We start from the raw sequence: 22,924 nt of genomic DNA on the forward strand, positions 1-22,924 counted from the left end.
CATGCACTGTAGTATAACATGGGACTATGAACTGGTACTCATCTGTGTGACCAATTCTTGACCAATTGCATGATGTGTGTATATGTATGTATATATATATATATATATATATATATATATATATATATATATATACTATGTAACTCATCTATGTATCCTGGTCAAAACTATTAGGTTGAAGTATGTAACTTCCAAAATGTCTGTTTCTTTAAGATTAAGGAAATGTTAGTGACAAACAGTTTCAGTAATCCTAAGGGTACGAGATGGAGAAGAAGTAAGAGATTTCTCTGGCTACTCCAAGACTTGGAGAACACTGTTTCAAGGTTCCAAGAAAGTGGATTTGGGCAGTCCTGTCATGGTTTAAAGTCCCAGAAACATTGGTAAAATGAGGGCAAACTATGTACAAGGACCCAGTATTGCAAGTATCAGCATGTTTGATTCCACAAATCATCCAAGCTGGAGTGCCAAAGTTCACCAACATCCACATGTCCAATGATCAAATCACATGCATATTTGGGAAGAATGGCACTAAGAGTCTTGATGGCACTGAATTCTGGTATGTGACAGTGAGATAACTGTTACTCTGTCTTAGTTTAGCCTGGTGAGTGGTGCATTACTACGTCTAACTACTGACTCACCTATGATAAGGATGTTATGTTCATCAGTATGTCCCAGCTGCCTCAGGAGCTTCTTGTTCCTGCTTTGGTGAGCCTTACTTGTGGTGGAAACAGTAACATGTTTGGTGGGTGAGATATGACTGTGCTGCTGAGGTACAGGAACAGAAGTATGTTACCTAAGAGGCCTAGGAGGCTTAAGAAGACATTTTCTTTGTAGCACATTATAAACAGGTTTGGAGTTACTGCTGTGATGGCACACCTGGAGGTTGCCTTAAATGAATCTGTCTAACCACATATTATTATATGCAGCTTTGTACCTGCCAAGCAGCATTTCTCTTGTATATATTGTGTTATGCTACTTTATTCAGATATGCACTGGTTTGTGAAGTAACATTTCAGCTCTCACTAGCTTTGAGTACTATATACTTATATTATGCTTTCTGCTCCTTTGCATAACTTTCAGTGCATGAGTGTATCTGTTTGCCTATTTGCTACACTGCTTTTCTATGTAAATTGCATGCGCATGCCTGCTTGGAAGAAGCATCTTTCTCACTTTGGGTATGTAATTATCACTGCCACAAAACTGTACAAGTCTTGTGCAGCTGAACGTGAAGAATTCTAGCTCTGGTCTGGTTAATTCAGGTGAAAAAGAAAAATGACATGATTCTCTACTGACGTCCAGCAACAAGCACAGGTAAGTGCTTCACATCCATGAGGTACAATGTTACCAACCACACCTACTCTACAAATGCAGAGGCATGGATACAAGTACATTCATTCAAAAATTAACAATATTGACAAGTTTCTACAAATGCTAATGTATTCTGTAAAATCACGATCATTCTAACAAATAAATGCACTTTCATTGTTGCTGCAAGAAAAAGCAAACTACAGATGTACAAACACTATACTATGCACCTGAACTCTTAATAATGCAAATATGCTATATAATGTGTCACCTTAATAACATACACAGAGTACACATACACACCATGCAATCAGCACTGCTAGGATATCACATATGTTCACAATAAAGTACTAGGATACTAACAGGGCTGATTGCATGCCATGTATGTGTACACATTATGCAATCAGCAGTGCTAGGATCTTACACATGTCCACAATAAGGTACTATGGTACTTGTCACTTCCAGTTATAGGGATGCCTCAGCATTTTACTGCACATTGTAAATGACACAACATATTGCATGTCCCAAGGCACAGTGGCACCACATTTATTTGCCCACAAAGTGATGCATCTGACCAAATGTGTATATATGGTGTTCATGTCTTGCATTCATATACAAGCAAATATGCAGTGCACAGAGAATGCTGACTATGCTTTAAAACTGGAAAAAACATAAGCTCATTACACATCTTTGATAGCAGTTATGATGGAGTCTCACACTACAGTACACACTGTACCCACTACAGAAAAGTACTGAAGGTATGACAGCTTTAAAAGTTGTATGATACTTCATGTTGCCAAATAATAAAATAAGTGGCAGAGTTAAATGTCTAACAGCTTTTAAAGCTGTTTGTTGATCTTCTCACTGTGTGTAGCACCACTATGTGTGTTACAATTTTTAAAGCTATAAAACACATCCTGTTCATACAATCTGTACTGTGTAAGGGCAGATAAAGCTCCATGTACTACAAAGAATTCAGATTCATTCTTAGATTATAATAATATGTTAATCTGTTTTTGAAATGGATTCAAGAAATTCACCTCTGCGGTCTTCTCTTTTAATGTGAATTTACTGAATCTATAATACACAGTTCCTTTGTTTTGCATGGTCCCCTGCTTCCAAGCTGCCCATATGCTTTGCAACAATGTTTTTATTTATTTGTTGAATTTGTTAACTAGGGTAGTGGACTGATCCCAAGAGGGCCAATCTTAGCCATAGCATGGGAAAATATAATTTACATATAAGAAAACAAGTTCATTACAATTTATGTAGATAGAGCAAAACATTCAATTAAAACATTATGAAAATGCATATCAACAAAAGCAAGCTTTAGCAATAAGTAAAATACATAAAGTGCAATATGATACTAGCAGATATATTTGAATAAAACTGTGTAAATGTCAAACAAAAATGACAAGCAAAGAAGGTGTGGAATGTAAAATAAACTAAACAGTGAAGTCTCACACAGGTGCATATAATACTGTGCATGATTAGACAGTAATCCTCGATGCGCGAGACGTAGTATAGCTGTACGAGAGGCATCCGACAACCAGTGCTGTAGGTTTAGGCTGTTACTGAGTAACTTGTTTTTAAATGTGCTTGAGTAGTTTCAGCCTAAATTCTTTAGCAGAGTAGCATTTTTTGATGTTACTTAGAAGACATTTCCATAATTTGTGAACAAGAAAAGAGAAAAACTTGGTTAGTGAAAGTTAAAATGTTTGTTGATCTTTGTAATACAATTGCATTAAGAGCTTAGGTTGCAGCTGGTATGGCATATTTTTAACTGTTACTAAGAAGAAAAAAGAGAATGTGTGGGAAGCAATGTGCAGAGTAAATTTTAGATCCCAAATAGTTCACTGTAAAGTTCCAAATACAATACGAGTCAGGTTCAGATGTCTCCTTGATGTAAATAGCCTATGCAGGCAATTGCTGACACCCAAAACCAGCGGGTGTGTTCCTCTTCCTAGTAGCACAGCCACAGATTGTTGTTAGTGCAACTCCACTAAACGATAGCTTGTCATGCGCAATCAAGTAAATACAAGCGTTAAGCGGAGGTTATAAATATTTATTAAATAAAAATGGCAAGCGCTTTCAACTGGTGGTCTTCTTCAGGCCAATAATAACTAAAGTGCTTGGTGCAAACATTTAAATATACAAACATTAAAAATGCAATGATGTCACATCCTGAATTAATTGAAGTGCATGCATTGTTTAAAAATTAAAGGGACATGAAGTGCTGCCCTTTTTCAAGCATAGCTTGTTGTAAGCAACTTCTAAAATCATAAATAAAACATAAAAATATATGGCATGTATATATATATAGTCAGCCATGCTGTATTGCTAAACAATTAATCTTATAAACATACTTATACATAAAAAGAAGAAATAATAATTTCTATTCTTTGCAACAAAGCTAAAGTGTGCATCCACACATATCATATGTGTAATGCATACATCCAAATATCCATGTCATGTACTAATGGAAGTGGAGCGGAGATGTGGAACTATGATATTGCGTGTATGCATTTATGAAAAATAATGTGTGTAGGCGGATAACGCATAAAAATGTATGTATGTCTATATGTGTAAAATATCTAAAACAGTTAATGATCAGATTATGTGATGTTATATCAAATGGCCTAAATGAATACTGTGCAAAAGGAAGCAGGGGGAGGGGACGATGGGGGGTGGAAGAGGGGGGAAAGGGGGGGGAGTGACAGGATAATAGGAAGGGTAGAAGGGAGAAAATGTGAGGGAAAGAAGGGAAGGAAAATAGGAAAAAAGTGAATGAAACAAATGGAGATGTCAAGGTGTAAGTGGATGGGGGGGGGAGTGACAGGATAAATAGGAAGGGTGGAAGGGGGAAAATGTGAGGGAAAGAAGGGAAGGAAAATAGGAAGAAAGTGAATGAAACAAATGGAGATGTCTAGGTGTGAGTGGATAGATGTAAGATATATGGTGCTCAATGACGTAATGGCCTAGATTTCAACATGGGTTTAATGGATACCCTATCATTAAGGCCAGGATAACAGTCAGCTCTGAGTCTGATTATCCACTTGATTTCCTTTGCTTCAGTTAAATTCTGGATGTCACCTCTCCTCAATGTGGGTTCATTCACCTGTATCACTTGAAACTTAAATGTGTGTTGTTTGGAGGTGTTAATCACATGTTTCGACAATGCACTGCATGGTGAGGCCACTCTGATCTTGTATATGTGTTCCCTGATTCTCTCTTTCAATTTGAGGTCAGTTTTGCCTATATAAAACGCACAACACTGTGTGCAGGTCGCTAAATAGACTACATATGTAGTGTCACAGGAGGCCGCAGTTGTAAAAACAAATTCCTGTCCTGTATTTGGATGTATAAAGCTATCTGTTTCTTTGATGAAATTACAATAATTGCATCTATTGCATTTCCTGGTCATGCTACTTTTCACACAGCTCACAGTTTCATATATTCTGTTTGGTCCACATAGCATCCTATATAGGTTATATTTATTCTTATATGTGAACTTGGGAGAATGATCAATCACTCCTGATATATCTAAATCAGTGAGAAGAATGTCCCAATGCTTCCTATAAATGTCCTTCACATATCTAACATCCTGTGTGTAAAATATTGGTATCCTAAGTCTATCACTATTATCATTTATTACGTCCAATTCTTTGCATCCATCATTTCTATTAGCAAGTATGGAAACACTCTACCTTTCCTCAACTCATTTATATCTTTCATGTTAGCATCTATTTCATCAGGTGAGTAACTTCTATCCAATAACATATTCCTCAATTCAGACATTCTATTATCAAAGCTTATATTATCAGAATGTAATCTAGATATCCTCATAGCTTGTCCTTTGACAATGTTGTTAAAAACATGTGCTGGATGCATGCTGCTGCGATGTAATAGATGATTACGATAGCAGCTTTTCCTATGCACACCTGTGTTCAAGAGGCCACTCGGCAATCTCTGAATATAAACATCCAGGAATGATATCAACTCTGTTGAATTATCTATTGTAAATTTGAGATAGTCCGTATGGGTATTTATATCTCTATGGAATTCTAAAAGTTGTTGTTCGTCTCCTTTCCAAATGATAAAAAGGTCATCAACAAAACGGGTGTAAAATGACACATAATTCTGATATGCAATGTTCTCAAATAGAGAGTTAACCTCCCAGCATGCCATAACAAGGTTCTCGTAGCTATTGGCACAAGAAGTGCCCATAGCTACGCCATCCTTTTGAATGTATAGCTGATTGTCGAAAGTAAACACATTGTTCATAAGTACTAACTCCATGAGTTCACAGATAACTTCAATTTTACTCATAGAGAATGTACCATCCTTCTCTAAGCATTGACTAATGCAAGTGATGCCATCTAAATTCGGAATGACAGTAAATAGAGACTGTACATCTAGGGTGACTAGTATATCCCTCTCGCCTTCCTTAACTACATGTGTCTTGTCATATAGCATGACTAGGAACTGTTTTGTGTCTCTCAATATGTGTTCATACTTATTAACGATTGGTCTCAATAAGTATTCTAGATAGAGCGATATGGGTTCCGTTACCCACCCTCTGCCGGCCACAATTGGTCTCATTGGGGGGTCTCTCCCATCTTTATGGATCTTGGGCATCCCTTGTATACAGGGTATGATGGGATGTTCTACAATGAAGTATCTGTAAAGTTCTTCATTAATTTTCCCTTCAAGTTTAGTTGTGACCCTATTCATAATTACATTGAGTGTATGTGTGTCAATCTTCTCATAAAATTTTGTATCTCCAAGCATCAAATGCATCTTAGTTTTGTAGTATTCCATGTCCATCACTACTATGGGGCCCCCTTTGTCGGCCGGTCTTAACATAATGCTACCATCATTCCTTAAGCTATTCAATGCTCTTCTCTGTGCAGGGTTAAGGTTCCCTGTCCACTTCTTGCTTTTATTAATACTATCATTTGCATATAGATCTTTCTCCACCAACTTTGAAAATGCTTCTATCAATGGATGGTTATTTGGGACATATCTGCTAGGTTTCCTAAATTTATGTAATTCTGATGTAGTACCAGCGAAGTCAAGTTTAATCTGTAAATTACGAGTAAACAACTTAAGATCAATGATATTATCAGTAATATCACTTTTCTGAGAAGGAATGAATGTAGTACCTTTCTCTAATACATAACATTCATCCACAGAAAGTGTTCTCTTGGATATATTCCAAATTAATGATTCTTGTTCCCTTGCCATAATTTCTTTATAGTAGGTCCTGGCTGTAGATGGTCTGCTGGCCTCTTTCTCTGTCGGCCTCTGCTCATTGACCGTTCTCTCCCCCTCCCTCCACCTCTCCATTGAGATGCAATTGGGAAAGGGGCTGTATGGGGGAAGCCATGGTTTGATGTGCTATCCAAGGGTACATTTGATTTTTTCTTTCCTACTTCAAAACTACCTTTGCTAGTACTATCACTGTTTGTTTCAATATGTTCACATATGTCTATACGAGTATTAGCTTCCTCAAGAACAGAGATATTGTGTATATTGTTAATGGGTGACATGCTTTGTATGTCTATGCCATCGTGGTGTACCATTGCTGCAGTAACCACCAGGTTCCGTTTCCCACCACCTTGTGGTAGGTTAGCTTTTATATTAACATCACCATTGCCATTGTCTTGCCTGTCTTTTTGTTGTATAGGGGGGTCTGAGGGGGTATTGTCAGAATTCTTAACTGTATTATTCACCCTGGGCCAGGTGAAGACATTCCCCTTTTTAAAATCGTCAGTATCCCTCTTAATCTTATCACGTTTTTGCTGTAATAATCTCTTTTCATACATAAACACATTATCCAACATTTTATCCATATACACATCTATAACTTGTTTAGGATACATATTATATAAGCTTAGTTGTTGTTGCTGAATATTTTCCCTCAAAGAAATTTCTTGAGGCAAAAAATACTTATTCAAGAGTTCCATATATGTAATGCTAGTTTCAAGGTTAATCTGCTGCCACATGCACAGCAGATCTTTATAAACAGTACCTGTGGTGGGCATTTTAAGAATCCTCAGGCCCCTGGGTACAATTTTGCGTGCAATGCACACTTCAAAATGTTGGCGTTGTAACTGGAGGCGTTTGAGTCTCAGAAAGTCCCCTTCCATCTCCTGTACAAGTGTCGTTAATCCATGGTATTCCTTTTCTGAGGTTCCATTGTCGTCTGTCTCAGTAGGGGCATGGTAGTGCAAAAGTGGATTTACTTCACTAGTTATAACATCTTGAAACCTCGTCTTGCTCTCTCTGTTGGTTTCCCTTTGATTAAGTAGTACTTCCGGTGTATACAGAAGTTCAATCGGTGTGTCAACAGATTTTAGCTCTGCCATGGAATATACGTGAGCAACAACGTGTATAATGAAGAAAAAATCCAAAAAAACGCTCAAATGTTATTCCACTTCCCACAAAGCGTACTGTTACTAAGAAGAAAAAAGAGAATGTGTGGGAAGCAATGTGCAGAGTAAATTTTAGATCCCAAATAGTTCACTGTAAAGTTCCAAATACAATACGAGTCAGGTTCAGATGTCTCCTTGATGTAAATAGCCTATGCAGGCAATTGCTGACACCCAAAACCAGAGGGTGTGTTCCTCTTCCTAGTAGCACAGCCACAGACTCTTGTTAGTGCAACTCCACTAAACGATAGCTTGTCATGCACAATCAAGTAAATACAAGCGTTAAGCGGAGGTTATAAATATTTATTAAATAAAAACGGCAAGCGCTTTCAACTGGTGGTCTTCTTCAGGCCAATAATAACTAAAGTGCTTGGTGCAAACATTTAAATATACAAACATTAAAAATGCAATGATGTCACATCCTGAATTAATTGAAGTGCATGCATTGTTTAAAAATTAAAGGGACATGAAGTGCTGCCCTTTTTCAAGCATAGCTTGTTGTAAGCAACTTCTAAAATCATAAATAAAACATAAAAATATATGGCATGTATATATATATAGTCAGCCATGCTGTATTGCTAAACAATTAATCTTGTAAACATACTTATACATAAAAAGAAGAAATAATAATTTCTATTCTTTGCAACAAAGCTAAAGTGTGCATCCACACATATCATGTGTGTAATGCATACATCCAAATATCCATGTCATGTACTAATGGAAGTGGAGCGGAGATGTGGAACTATGATATTGCGTGTATGCATTTATGAAAAATAATGTGTGTAGGCAGATAACGCATAAAAATGTATGTATGTCTATATGTGTAAAATATCTAAAACAGTTAATGATCAGATTATGTGATGTTATATCAAATGGCCTAAATGAATACTGTGCAAAAGGAAGCAGGGGGAGGGGGCGGGGGGGGGTGGAAGAGGGGGAAGGGGAGGGGGAGTGACAGGATAATAGGAAGGGTAGAAGGGAGAAAATGTGAGGGAAAGAAGGGAAGAAAAATAGGAAAAAAGTGAATGAAACAAATGGAGATGTCAAGGTGTAAGTGGATGGGGGGGGGGAGTGACAGGATAAATAGGAAGGGTGGAAGGGGGAAAATGTGAGGGAAAGAAGGGAAGGAAAATAGGAAGAAAGTGAATGAAACAAATGGAGATGTCAAGGTGTGAGTGGATAGATGTAAGATATATGGTGCTCAATGACGTAATGGCCTAGATTTCAGCATGGGTTTAATGGATACCCTATCATTGAGGCCAGGATAACAGTCAGCTCTGAGTCTGATTATCCACTTGATTTCCTTTGCTTCAGTTAAATTCTGGATGTCACCTCTCCTCAATGTGGGTTCATTCACCTGTATCACTTGAAACTTAAATGTGTGTTGTTTGGAGGTGTTAATCACATGTTTCGACAATGCACTGCATGGTGAGGCCACTCTGATCTTGTATATGTGTTCCCTGATTCTCTCTTTCAATTTGAGGTCAGTTTTGTCTATATAAAACGCACAACACTGTGTGCAGGTCGCTAAATAGACTACATATGTAGTGTCACAGGAGGCCGCAGTTGTAAAAACAAATTCCTGTCCTGTATTCGGATGTATAAAGTTATCTGTTTATTTGATGAAATTACAATAATTGCATCTATTGCATTTCCTGGTCATGCTACTTTTCACACAGCTCACAGTTTCATATATTCTGTTTGGTCCACATAGCATCCTATATAGGTTATATTTATTCTTATATGTGAACTTGGGAGAATGATCAATCACTCCTGATATATCTAAATCAGTGAGAAGAATGTCCCAATGCTTCCTATAAATGTCCTTCACATATCTAACATCCTGTGTGTAAAATATTGGTATCCTAAGTCTATCACTACTATCATTTATTACGTCCAATTCTTTGCATCCATCATTTCTATTAGCAAAGTATGGAAACGCTCTACCTTTCCTCAACTCATTTATATCTTTCATGTTAGCATCTATTTCATCAGGTGAGTAACTTCTATCCAATAACATATTCCTCAATTCAGACATTCTATTATCAAAGCTTATATTATCAGAATGTAATCTAGATATCCTCATAGCTTGTCCTTTGACAATGTTGTTAAAAACATGTGCTGGATGCATGCTGCTGCGATGTAATAGATGATTACGATAGCAGCTTTTCCTATGCACACCTGTGTTCAAGAGGCCACTCGGCAATCTCTGAATATAAACATCCAGGAATGATATCAACTCTGTTGAATTATCCATTGTAAATTTGAGATAGTCCGTATGGGTATTTATATCTCTATGGAATTCTAAAAGTTGTTGTTCGTCTCCTTTCCAAATGATAAAAAGGTCATCAACAAAACGGGTGTAAAATGACACATAATTCTGATATGCAATGTTCTCAAATAGAGAGTTAACCTCCCAGCATGCCATAACAAGGTTGGCGTAGCTATTGGCACAAGAAGTGCCCATAGCTACGCCATCCTTTTGAATGTATAGCTGATTGTCGAAAGTAAACACATTGTTCATAAGTACTAACTCCATGAGTTCACAGATAACTTCAATTTTACTCATAGAGAATGTACCATCTTTCTCTAAGCATTGACTAATTCAAGTGATGCCATCTAAATTCGGAATGACAGTAAATAGAGACTGTACATCTAGGGTGACTAGTATATCCCTCTCGCCTTCCTTAACTACATGTGTCTTGTCATATAGCATGACTAGGAACTGTTTTGTGTCTCTCAATATGTGTTCATACTTATTAACGATTGGTCTCAATAAGTATTCTAGATAGAGCGATATGGGTTCCGTTACCCACCCTCTGCCGGCCACAATTGGTCTCACTGGGAGGTCTCTCCCATCTTTATGGATCTTGGGTATCCCTTGTATACAGGGTATGATGGGATGTTCTACAATGAAGTATCTGTAAAGTTCTTCATTAATTTTCCCTTCAAGTAATAGGACTTCAAGTTTAGTTGTGACCCTATTCATAATTACATTGAGTGTATGTGTGTCAATCTTCTCATAAAATTTTGTATCTCCAAGCATCAAATGCATCTTAGTTTTGTAGTATTCCATGTCCATCACTACTATGGGGCCCCCTTTGTCGGCCGGTCTTAACATAATGCTACCATCATTCCTTAAGCTATTCAATGCTCTTCTCTGTGCAGGGTTAAGGTTCCCTGTCCACTTCTTGCTTTTATTAATACTATCATTTGCATATAGATCTTTCTCCACCAACTTTGAAAATGCTTCTATCAATGGATGGTTATTTGGGACATATGTGCTAGGTTTCCTAAATTTATGTAATTCTGATGTAGTACCAGCGAAGTCAAGTTTAATCTGTAAATTACGAGTAAACAACTTAAGATCAATGATATTGTCTGTGATATCACTTTTCTGGGAAGGAATGAATGTAGTACCTTTCTCTAATACATAACATTCATCCAAGGAAAGTGTTCTCTTGGATATATTCCAAATTAATGATTCTTGCTCCCTTGCCATAATTTCTTTATAGTAGGTCCTGGCTGTAGATGGTCTGCTGGCCTCTTTCTCTGTCGGCCTCTGCTCATTGACCGTTCTCTCCCCCTCCCTCCACCTCTCCATTGAGATGCAATTGGGAAAGGGGCTGTATGGGGGAAGCCGTGGTTTGATGTGCTATCCAAGGGTACATTTGATTTTTTCTTTCCTACTTCAAAACTACCTTTGCTAGTACTATCACTGTTTGTTTCAATATGTTCACATATGTCTATACGAGTATTAGCTTCCTCAAGAACGGAGATATTGTGTATATTGCTAATGGGTGACATGCTTTGTATATCTATGCCATCGTGGTGTACCATTGCTGCAGTAACCACCAGGTTCCGTTTCCCACCACCTTGTGGTAGGTTAGCTTTTATATTAACATCACCATTGCCGTTGTCTTGCCTGTCTTTTTGTTGTATAGGGGGGTCTGAGGGGGTATTGTCAGAATTCTTAACTGTATTATTCACCCTGGGCCAGGTGAAGACATTCCCCTTTTTAAAATCGTCAGTATCCCTCTTAATCTTATCACGTTTTTGCTGTAATAATCTCTTTTCATACATAAACACATTATCCAACATTTTATCCATATACACATCTATAACTTGTTTAGGATACATATTATATAAGCTTAGTTGTTGTTGCTGAATATTTTCCCTCAAAGAAATTTCTTGAGGCAGAAAATACTTATTCAAGAGTTTCATATATTTAATGCTAGTTTCAAGGTTAATCTGCTGCCACATGCACAGCAGATCTTTATAAACAGTACCTGTGGTGGGCATTTTAAGAATCCTCAGGCCCCTGGGTACAATTTTGCGTGCAATGCACACTTCAAAATGTTGGTGTTGTAACTGGAGGCGTTTGAGTCTCAGAAAGTCCCCTTCCATCTCCTGTACAAGTGTCGTTAATCCATGGTATTCCTTTTCTGAGGTTCCATTGTCGTCTGTCTCAGTAGGGGCATGGTAGTGCAAAAGTGGATTTACTTCACTAGTTATAACATCTTGAAACCTCGTCTTGCTCTCTCTGTTGGTTTCCCTTTGACTAAGTAGTACTTCCGGTGTATACGGAAGTTCAGTCGGTGTGTCAACAGATTTTAGCTCTGCCATGGAATATACGTGAGCAACAACGTGTATAATGAAGAAAAAATCAAAAAAAACGCTCACGTGTTATTCCACTTCCCACAAAGCGTACTGTTACTAAGAAGAAAAAAAGAGAATGTGTGGGAAGCAATGTGCAGAGTAAATTTTAGATCCCAAATAGTTCACTGTAAAGTTCCAAATACAATACGAGTCAGGTTCAGATGTCTCCTTGATGTAAATAGCCTATGCAGGCAATTGCTGACACCCAAAACCAGCGGGTGTGTTCTTCTTCCTAGTAGCACAGCCACAGACTCTTGTTAATGCAACTCCAGTAAACGATAGCTTGTCATGCACAATCAAGTAAATACAAGCGTTAAGCGGAGGTTATAAATATTTATTAAATAAAAACGGCAAGCGCTTTCAACTGGTGGTCTTCTTCAGGCCAATAATAACTAAAGTGCTTGGTGCAAACATTTAAATATACAAACATTAAAAATGCAATGATGTCACATCCTGAATTAATTGAAGTGCATGCATTGTTTAAAAATTAAAGGGACATGAAGTGCTGCCCTTTTTCAAGCATAGCTTGTTGTAAGCAACTTCTAAAATCATAAATAAAACATAAAAATATATGGCATGTATATATATATATAGTCAGCCATGCTGTATTGCTAAACAATTAATCTTATAAACATACTTATACATAAAAAGAAGAAATAATAATTTCTATTCTTTTCAACAAAGCTAAAGTGTGCATCCACACATATCATGTGTGTAATGCATACATCCAAATATCCATGTCATGTACTAATGGAAGTGGAGCGGAGATGTGGAACTATGATATTGCGTGTATGCATTTATGAAAAATAATGTGTGTAGGCGGATAACGCATAAAAATGTATGTATGTCTATATGTGTAAAATATCTAAAACAGTTAATGATCAGATTATGTGATGTTATATCAAATGGCCTAAATGAATACTGTGCAAAAGGAAGCAGGGGGAGGGGACGATGGGGGTTGGAAGAGGGGGGGAGTGACAGGATAATAAGAAGGGTAGAAGGGAGAAAATGTGAGGGAAAGAAGGGAAGGAAGATAGGAAAAAAGTGAATGAAACAAATGGGGATGTCAAGGTGTAAGTGGATGGGGGGGAAGGAAAGTGACAGGATAAATAGGAAGGGTGGAAGGGGGAAAATGTGAGGGAAAGAAGGGAAGGAAAATAGGAAGAAAGTGAATGAAACAAATGGAGATGTCTAGGTGTGAGTGGATAGATGTAAGATATATGGTGCTCAATGACGTAATGGCCTAGATTTCAGCATGGGTTTAATGGATACCCTATCATTGAGGCCAGGATAACAGTCAGCTCTGAGTCTGATTATCCACTTGATTTCCTTTGCTTCAGTTAAATTCTGGATGTCACCCCTCCTCAATGTGGGTTCATTCACCTGTATCACTTGAAACTTAAATGTGTGTTGTTTGGAGGTGTTAATCACATGTTTCGACAATGCACTGCATGGTGAGGCCACTCTGATCTTGTATATGTGTTCCCTGATTCTCTCTTTCAATTTGCGGTCAGTTTTTGTGTTTGGGCAGTAGTGTAGGTACAGAGTTATTGTGGATTTTCTTAATAAAACTTCATTTAATCTCAGCCCAATAATAAAAAAAACTTGCTTTTCGACAACTCGTTAACAGCAAACAGGTAATTTACTCCAAATTTATTCCGTCCCCTTACAAGTTCTACCTGTTTTCGATAGTAACAGTTATTAATTCTAAATAATCACTCCACTGTAAGTAAGTTATAACTATACTGTATTTCCCTATGTGACCACTTCTCTCTGGCTCTGCTACAAGAGTTTATCCCATCTACTGGCCGAATTAACCCATTCAGTATTTCTCTCTTCTTCAGGTTGCATATGTTTTAAATTTCTTAAAACACACATAGACATAAACTCAGAGGGAACCAACTCCATCTTTTTGTCTGCTATAAAATTCTTTGCACTCCCTTGACCTATTACCTTGATATTCTACCTCATTTTCCCCTGAATAATACCCACAGTTTCGTATAACTTAGCTAAGGAACTCATTTTGCAAAACACTTATTTACTGCTTTGCTTTGAAATCCATATTTTTCTGCCTCAGCCATCTCTTGAACCAACTTTTTTTAACTCCTTCACTTTTGTTAACTCCCTCCTCTTTCAAGTCATAAATTTTCACTTTCTTCACATGTACTTGTGCTGGAATATAGTAAGTGTTGATATCCTGTGTGTTTTCAGTATTATGAGCTTCAGTATTTTGAGTTTTCAGTACTTTGAACTTTCAAGATTTTGTAGCGCTCCCATATATATATATATATATATATATATATATATATATATATATATATATATATATATATATGTATATATACACACACACACACACACACACACACACACACACACACACACACACATATATGCACACACATATACATATATGCATTCATAATTTATATATATATATTATACACATGGTACATGACACACTATCAAAGTGAAGCTATTAACAAACGTGGAAATCTGAAACCCTTGCAAGTTTATATATTCTAACTCTGAGATCGTACCTTAGTGCAGCTAAAAGGAAATCCCCTTTACTACACTTTTCTACAATCGTACACTATGACACCCATCACAACACTGTATGACATTAGCACTGAAACAAAACACAAATCCCACCTTAAAACACCCTGGCCCAGTAATAGTACAACCACACTAAAGACAGAGTCCATCCTGGGTGATCCAGTTTTCTCTTGCGCTTTGCTGCTTTGTGCATCAGTCACAATCACATAGTGAACTCCTGCTTAATATGTGTCCCAAGCCATCATAACTGTATGGAGAAGAGGTTTCTTTTCTGTATAAGCTATCATTGGTAATGCATACAATACTCCATTCCTATGTATATTCTCATAACACACATGCTATGTGTCTGAGTGTTTCTGTACTGTCAAGAAGCATTCATTTAGCATTCTTAGCTGCCGCAGTGGCATAGAGTGATAAAGCCAGGCCTACAACAAATCTGACTTGAGTATGATTAACAACATGGGCGACTGACTGAGAAGCAGCAAGGGATGAGTATGTCCATCATGGGGGGCGGACTGTTGCCAGGGTGTTCTCATGAATGATATCTGGCAGAGGCTGGAGACACTGACTCATGGAGGCACAGTCCAAAGAGAATCAAATGGTGGGGACTTGGCTGAGCTGTTGCAGAGGTACAATGGAAAGCAGCACATCCCCTTTGCATGCCCACCCCTCCGGGGAGTCCACTCAACCATTAGAGGATAGGGAAATGAGTAGGTCATAACAAACATTATGGAAACTCCTCCCAGCAGAAAGTGACTGTGGGACCCCCTGGTTGACTTTAAAATCTGTGACTGGCCCCAACTCTAGCAGGCAGGCTGGGGTACACAAAAGAAGAAGCTGGCAGACATGGGAGATGGATGGGGACACAGGGGTAGAAGGCTGTAGGAAGATGAAGGGAACTAAAAAAAATTCGCCATTCTTAGATCTCCTTGTAGTACACCACTTATTGCACAGGCAGCATAACTATATTTCTATTTTTGAAGCCCGCCATAGAAAAAGTTAATGTAACTTTACAGGCTGATATATTTTATACATTCATGAGAAAGTAGCAGATGTGTAGCCATGCAGGCAAGGAACTACAAATGCATCATTCCAGACTCTCTATGAAATGAGAAAAAAAATCTACAATTAGCAATATATAAGATGCTGTTGTGTAAGCTACAGCATGTTGTTGCTGTACTTGTCATGTGAAAAAACAATGCCTCCTATCTTCATTATTGGCCACTTGACATTTTGGACAGGTAGTGAAAATGAACTTCTAAAACATTCAACAGTGTTACTATAACTGTAATGTAAGTAGGGCAATGCTCAACACCAATAAAAGGGTTTCGAGAAATCTGGTAAAACAACAGATTTCTATCAGTCTGACAAATATGGTGCTATTATGCATACTCACCCGTCCTGATATTGTTATATTTTGTTTAGAACTAAGAGGTTCAAAATCGACTCCAATGTAGCCCTCCATGGCAGTCAGAAGGTTACTGATAGAGCAGGTAGTAGAGTTAGCCTTTTCCCACCAGTGGGCCTGATACCATCCAGGAATAAACCACTGATATTTACTGCCATACATCTCTTCATTATAAGCCTAACATGGAAAGAGAGAGAGAGAGAATAATAGCATTACAATTGAGCATGTTTCACCATCAAATGTGCTTACAGCAAATGAGTGTACACAGCTCTGTTATGTAGCAAACTGAATGAGCCGACTCCAAACTCCTGTGAAGCAACACATTTAGGAAAAAGCTAATGCATCAACTAGAGCATTTTATAACTGCATCAAATTGCACCATAAACATTTCAGATATAAAATAAGCTGCACATGTACCTTAATTATTGATGAATGAGCTATTATTTATGCCCATACTCTACATAGCTTAACTCTTTAGAACAGTGACTTGAGGATCTGGCCATAAACTTTCCTAGTAGAATTTGTCTTACTTCTGTGAAAAGGAAAAGATTATTCACTGGAAATAAACAATTTGCATTCTGCTATATGATTCTGGCAGCCTTGAGAAAGCCATATTCCATAATTATATGTCAAAAAGACTTGTCCCAACTTCAATATTTTTGCAGATCAATTTTTAAATCACTAGTATTTAAACTGGCAAGGAGAGCCTTTGCACAAGCATACCTTCATATAAGGCCTGCAAGATGATGTTCCTTATCCTAAACCAATCAGAAAACTTATTTTACTTCATGTAGCTTGCCTTTTGCCATGGTCTTTGCACGTCATTACTCTTGCCTATACCTGGCATTTGGTAACTTTATGCATTATTACAAGGCACCATACAAAAATAGTAAGACAATAGTAAGACACTGTTTTTCTCTTACAGGAGAACAGGAGAACTAATAATCTTCACATTAATTCTTAAGCTGATAAATTGTTCCGTACAATAGATGCATTACTCAGACAGTATAAACTTGCACGTATGCATTTTTTTAGAATGTGTGAACTTTGCTTCATTGCATGAAGGGATAAAACAAATATTAAACGGATAACTCTGAAAATGTAATGATTAAATCAGTGTGCATTACCATTATATCTTGAGTTTTTTTCTGTTGAAGAAACACGACTGGAAACGTTGAATTATAAGTGTAAGTAAATACTCTGGGTGGGATTACAGCTAAAATGCCTTCCCTTAACAATCAAAATACAATCAACTGAGAATTTTGCCATAATCATTTTAAAGAGGTAGAAAAATGAAAAAAATATATATGTTAAACATGTAGAGATGCTTCTATATTTGGAATGCAAGCTTGGAAGATAAAACAAAAAAACTGGCATAGACAGGAATCAACAGTGATCTGTATAGGGCAGTGTATTAATACCCACCCTTTGTTCTCTTGATGAGGAGCGTCTGTGGGTGTTCCAACTGTTGCACATGCCAAAAAGACATTATTTTCAATGATAAGTCTTATAATGGATGAATAGAGTGTTACTATAACTTCCTTAGACCTGGATGCCATACCCTTACTTATAAGTTGGGCAATACAGAACAATTTTCTTACTACCTTGGCTATGTACTGTCTAAATATGCTCCCAGATCTCGAGCTACTGGATCAACTCTTAGGGGAAGGCTTGTCAATGGAATAATTTGCCTGGGTAGATGTTTTCCCAAAAGGCAGTATAATGTACTTCTTTGCATGAAGTTTTATTCCATGGCTTTTGCACCAGTCATTTTTCTGTGTTAGACCCTCTTGCAAGATGTTAATGTGATGGGGGGAGGGATTTATGATAGCTACCAATATGCAGTTATCTCCATACTTGGTGAGTCAGAGGCCCTTGACATTAGCCTTGACCTCCAAGAAGTAGATGTCAAACAGGAGTGGTCCCAGCATGGAGCCCTGTGGTAATCAACTGGTGCCCTGCCACTTGATGGAGGTGGTCTCAGCAGTCCTGAATTCTTGGATCCTGTCTGTCAGACAGATGTAGGATTTATGTCTAGTTTGGTGAGTTTGTCTACATTATCAGAGTTGGGTATTTTGTCAACACCTTAGCCAGGTCTAGGTAGGTGGTATGCGCTATTTTTCCTTCATCCATTGCCTTGGTTACCTTCCCAAAGAATTCTACCAGGTTAAGTTGGCATGAACTTCCTTTGACAAAACTAAACTGGGATCGGTCCAGTGTCTGTATGTTGCCAATGTCTTTGCTGATCATTTCCTTGATAATTCATTCCATAGCTTTGCGTTTTGGACTAGCCAAACTAATGGGTCTGTAGTTTCTAGGGTTGGTTGATAGTCCACCCTTGTGAAAGGGGGTAACCATTGCTGTCCTGTATTTGCTTGGTATGTAGCCTGTTTTAAGGCTGTAGCTGACAAGTGACTCAAGTGGTCCTAATATGTCATGTTTCAGGCTATTTAGGAGGACTATGATGTTTGCGGATGACATTGTGATCTGTAGTGAGCGTAGGGAACAGATGGAGGAGACCCTGGAGAGGTGGAGATATGCTCTAGAGAGAAGAGGAATGAAGGTCAGCAGGACTAAGACAGAATATATGTGTGTGAATGAGAGGGAGGATAGAGGAATGGTGAGGATGCAAGGAGAAGAGATGGTGAAGGTGGATGAGTTTAAGTACTTGGGATCAACAGTTCAGTGTAATGGTGAGTGTGGAAGAAAGGTGAAGAAGAGAGTACAGGCAGGATGGAGTGGGTGGAGAAGAGTGTCAGGAGTAATTTGTGACAGACGAGTACCACTAAGAGTGAAAGGGAAGGTCTATAAGAGGGTAGTAAGACCAGCTATGTTATATGGGTTGGAGACAGTGGCATTGACAAAAAGGCAGGAGTCAGAGCTGGATGTGGCAGAGTTGAAAATGTTAAGATTTACACTGGGTGTGACAAGGGTGGACAGGATTAGGAATAAGTATATTAGAGGGTCAGCCCAGGTTGGAAGGTTTGGAGACAAAGCCAGAGAGGCGATATTATGTTGGTTTGAACATGTGCTAAGGAGGGTTGCTGGGTATATTGGGAAAAAGATGCTAAGGATGAAGCTGCCAGGTAACAGGAAAAGAGGAAGGCCTAAGATAAGGTTTATGAATGTGGTGAGAGAGGACATGCAGGTAGCTGGTGTGACAGAGCAAGATGCAGAGGGCAGGAAGAAATGGAAACAGATGATCCGCTGTGGCGACCCCTAACGGGAGCAGCTGAAAGAAGAAGAAGAAGAAGACTATGTAAATCAAGAACTTATCCTTCATCACAATTTCTAAATATTACATAAAGGGCAAGTAAATATTTAATTATGGTGTTAAATTTTAGATATGTTGAATGCATTAGGATGTTGTCTTTACTTATAGTACCTGCAGTTGCCTTATGTGGCATTATTGATTTATACTATCTCTAAAAATTATAAAAAGTAAATGTTAGGCTTTTGAACATTCACATCACAGCTCTGAGTGAAAAACAAGGAATAGCACTATTGTGTCTGGATGATGACCCGAAACATTCTCCATTTTCAAAAGGTGACTGAATTAATCATATAATGCCAGTTTATTGCTGCTTTTAATACAAATACACATAATGAACAGTGATGGTTAATGCATGCCAAGCAGTATTAAAATGTATACAGATTTGCCTTTAAAATAAAATTATCCTTAATGTTAGTAAAGTAAGCAGGATAAAATCTTCCAGTGTTTTATCTGCAGTAACTAAGTGGGGTGATCGACTGAAAAACTGCATGAGTTGTTCAAAGATAATTGGATCTAAACCTAAATGAGCAAAATCTGCCAATGTATAGGAATGCCACGATATTACTATGTATCCACTGGGGGTCTGTCTGTGAAGAGTGGTGAGAAGGATGGAATCATCAAAGTTTATGGTTTAGGGATGTGTGAAGTGAGTGAGGGGCTCTGTATATAACATCTGCAATAGGACTGGGATTTATGTACATGGGGTGCAGATGGAGGTGGGACTCTTTCACTGTTCCAAGGCACAAGTCTTCAGATCAGAGATTTGTAAGCACAGTAGTTTAAATTTACTGCTTTGCCATTATCAATCTGATGTTTGGAATAAGCAAATTCTAAATTCTTGTGAAAATGTAATTATTTGCCTTTTGTCTGCGCAGTGGCAGCCTTGAAGCTTATTATTTAGTAGAGATGTTTAGGATTTTATCATCTGCATAAAGACAGTATTTTGATACACCGTGGGCTCACAGTCTTCAACCCAAAAAGCCCTGCATTGCAACATTTGTTTGGAGGCAATCCTACACCTTATGGAGACTACAGAAGTGAAGTTCCAACTAATATTATAAACTGTATTCTAAATGTTAACAGAATTTGAGTAGGACAACTAATTCACATTGTCAAGTGGATCTATATGGGCCATGACACCAACAAACCATTTTGTACAAAACTAATATCTAATCATAAGACTATTATACAATAATACTTGGAGTGTGTTCTTCTTCTTTTGGCTTTTCCTGGTTAGGGGTTGCCACAGTGGATCACCTGTCTGCTCATGATTGGCAGTAGAGTTTTATGGTGTTGAGTTGCCAGCCCGGTGCCCAACCTTCCACAGAAGGTACACACATGCACACACTCATGCCTAGGGTCAATTTAGAGTGTCCAATCCACCTACAGCATGTCTTTGGGATGTGGGAGGAAACCGAAGCACCCAGAAGAAACCCATGCAACCACAGGGAGGACATGTAGATTCCGAACAGAAGGCACCCCAGCTGAGGATCAAACCGGAGAACCTCTTGTTGTGAGGTGACAATGCTAACCACTGCATCACCATGGCCACCCTTATGTTTATTGCTTTATACATGTTTGTTTGTTTGTTTGTGATTGCTTCTGCATGCTGATTTTGTTATTCGCAGAAAAGAGTCTTGTGACAGGTCACTCACCTACTTAAAAACAATATAAAATGCTCCAAATTCATGAAAAAATAACTTTGCTATAGTGAGATCCATAGGTTCATAGGTTCATAGGTTTATACTAGGCTATCTGCCCTAAGGCATTTATAAGCCTAGCCCAAAGTTTTGTGGCTTACGCCACCCCTTATGTTAAAAAATACTGTGCCCATTAGTTTGTTGTGCCTCATTCCAGCAGTGACACAGAGATGATTCCCGGGGTAAACCTACGATCTCCCATCCACCGGTCAAGATTTCTCTTGAACAGAGCCAGTGAGGTGCTCTGCCTCACATGGACTGGGATTTTATTCCACAGCATAGGGAGTCTCTGGGTGACAAATCTATCCCTCCAGCATGTCCTATTTATATCTGTGCTAAGGTTTAAGTCGCTTGCTCTAGTGGATCTGGTAGATTTGGATTTTTTGAGGTGGAGCATGTCCATTAATTCTGGGTTGGACAAGGCCTTGTATGTCAGGCACAGGTCACCTCTGAGCAGGCGGTATGCGACTGAATAGAGCTGGAGTTTCTTCAGTCTTGCAGCATATGACAGATTTTGGAGTCCCTTTATCCTTTTGGTGAGGAACTTTTGGGGTCTCTCCAATTGCTGCAGGTGTCGGGTGAGATACATCCCGAATGGGGCATTGTACTCGATCATTGGTCTGATAAGTGAAGAGTACAGGGGAACAATGACCTCACTTGATCTGGATGTGAATCCCTTCATGATTAGGTGGGCAATGTAGAAGGTCTTTCTAACCACTTTAGCAATGTGAGTGTCAAAAGAAAGGCCACTGTCAACCTGGGTCCCCAGATCCCTGATAACCTCTTCTGTGCTTAATGGATTGCCACCTATATGGTAGTTTGGGGTTACCTTGTTTTTCCCGAAGGGTATGACTATACATTTTTTGGCATTTAACTTCAGGCCATGGCTCTGGCACCAGTTATCAGTTTCCGTGAGACCCTCTGAAGGATATCTGTGTCCGATGTACTTTCCACTATGGCCCAGTTTGCAGTCATCTGCAAACTTTGTCAGCCATAGTCCTCCTATGTTTGCCTGTACTTCTGAGAAGTAGATGCCGAACAACAGGGGGCCAAGGACTGAGCCCTGTGGGACCCCACTTGTGACCGGCTTGGAGTCTGACATGGCGCCAGCAACTCTAACCCTGTGGATTCTGTCCTTTAGCCAGTTTGCAACCCATCTTGTGACATATGGGTTTACATTTAAGCTGGTAAGTTTCTCTATAATACCCGAGTGGGGTATTGTGTCAAAAGCTTTTGCAAGGTCAAGGTAGGCTGTATGGACTGCCTTTCCCTCATCAATGGCCTTGGTGACTGTTTCGAAGAAGTCGACCAAGTTCAAAAGGCATGATCTGCCCTTGACAAAGCCAAACTCGGTCGGGTCCAATGTCTGCAAGTCCCCTATGTCTTTGTTTATGAGTTCCATTATGATCCTCTCCATAGCTTTGCAGACCAGGCTTGTTAAGCTTATGGGGCGGTAATTTCCAGGGTCCGTAGAGGTCCCGCCTTTGTGGAGTGGGATCACAGTTGCTGTACGCCACTCCTTGGACACGTATCCTGTGGTAAGGCTAAGATTAAACAGCTGCCTTATATGCGGGTTTATTTCCTCGTT

The 22,924-nt window shown here is 38.6% G+C and overlaps 1 protein-coding gene across 2 annotated transcripts in view; it reads right to left on the reverse strand.

The window, feature by feature from the left end:
• Positions 1–22,924, reverse strand: part of GABBR2 (gamma-aminobutyric acid type B receptor subunit 2) — a 3,943,409-nt gene that overhangs the window by 1,944,506 nt on the left and 1,975,979 nt on the right. For both annotated transcript variants that reach the window (XM_044064587.1, XM_044064586.1), the window contains exon 6: positions 16,351–16,539. In XM_044064587.1, coding sequence (XP_043920522.1) covers positions 16,351–16,539 — 189 coding nt within the window. The remainder of the gene's footprint in view (positions 1–16,350; positions 16,540–22,924) is intronic.

The sequence above is a fragment of the Protopterus annectens genome, chromosome 3.part0 (assembly GCF_019279795.1).
Source record: "Protopterus annectens isolate FY-2018-M chromosome 3.part0, PAN1.0, whole genome shotgun sequence".
In the NCBI taxonomy this organism is placed as follows: domain Eukaryota; kingdom Metazoa; phylum Chordata; order Ceratodontiformes; family Protopteridae; genus Protopterus; species Protopterus annectens.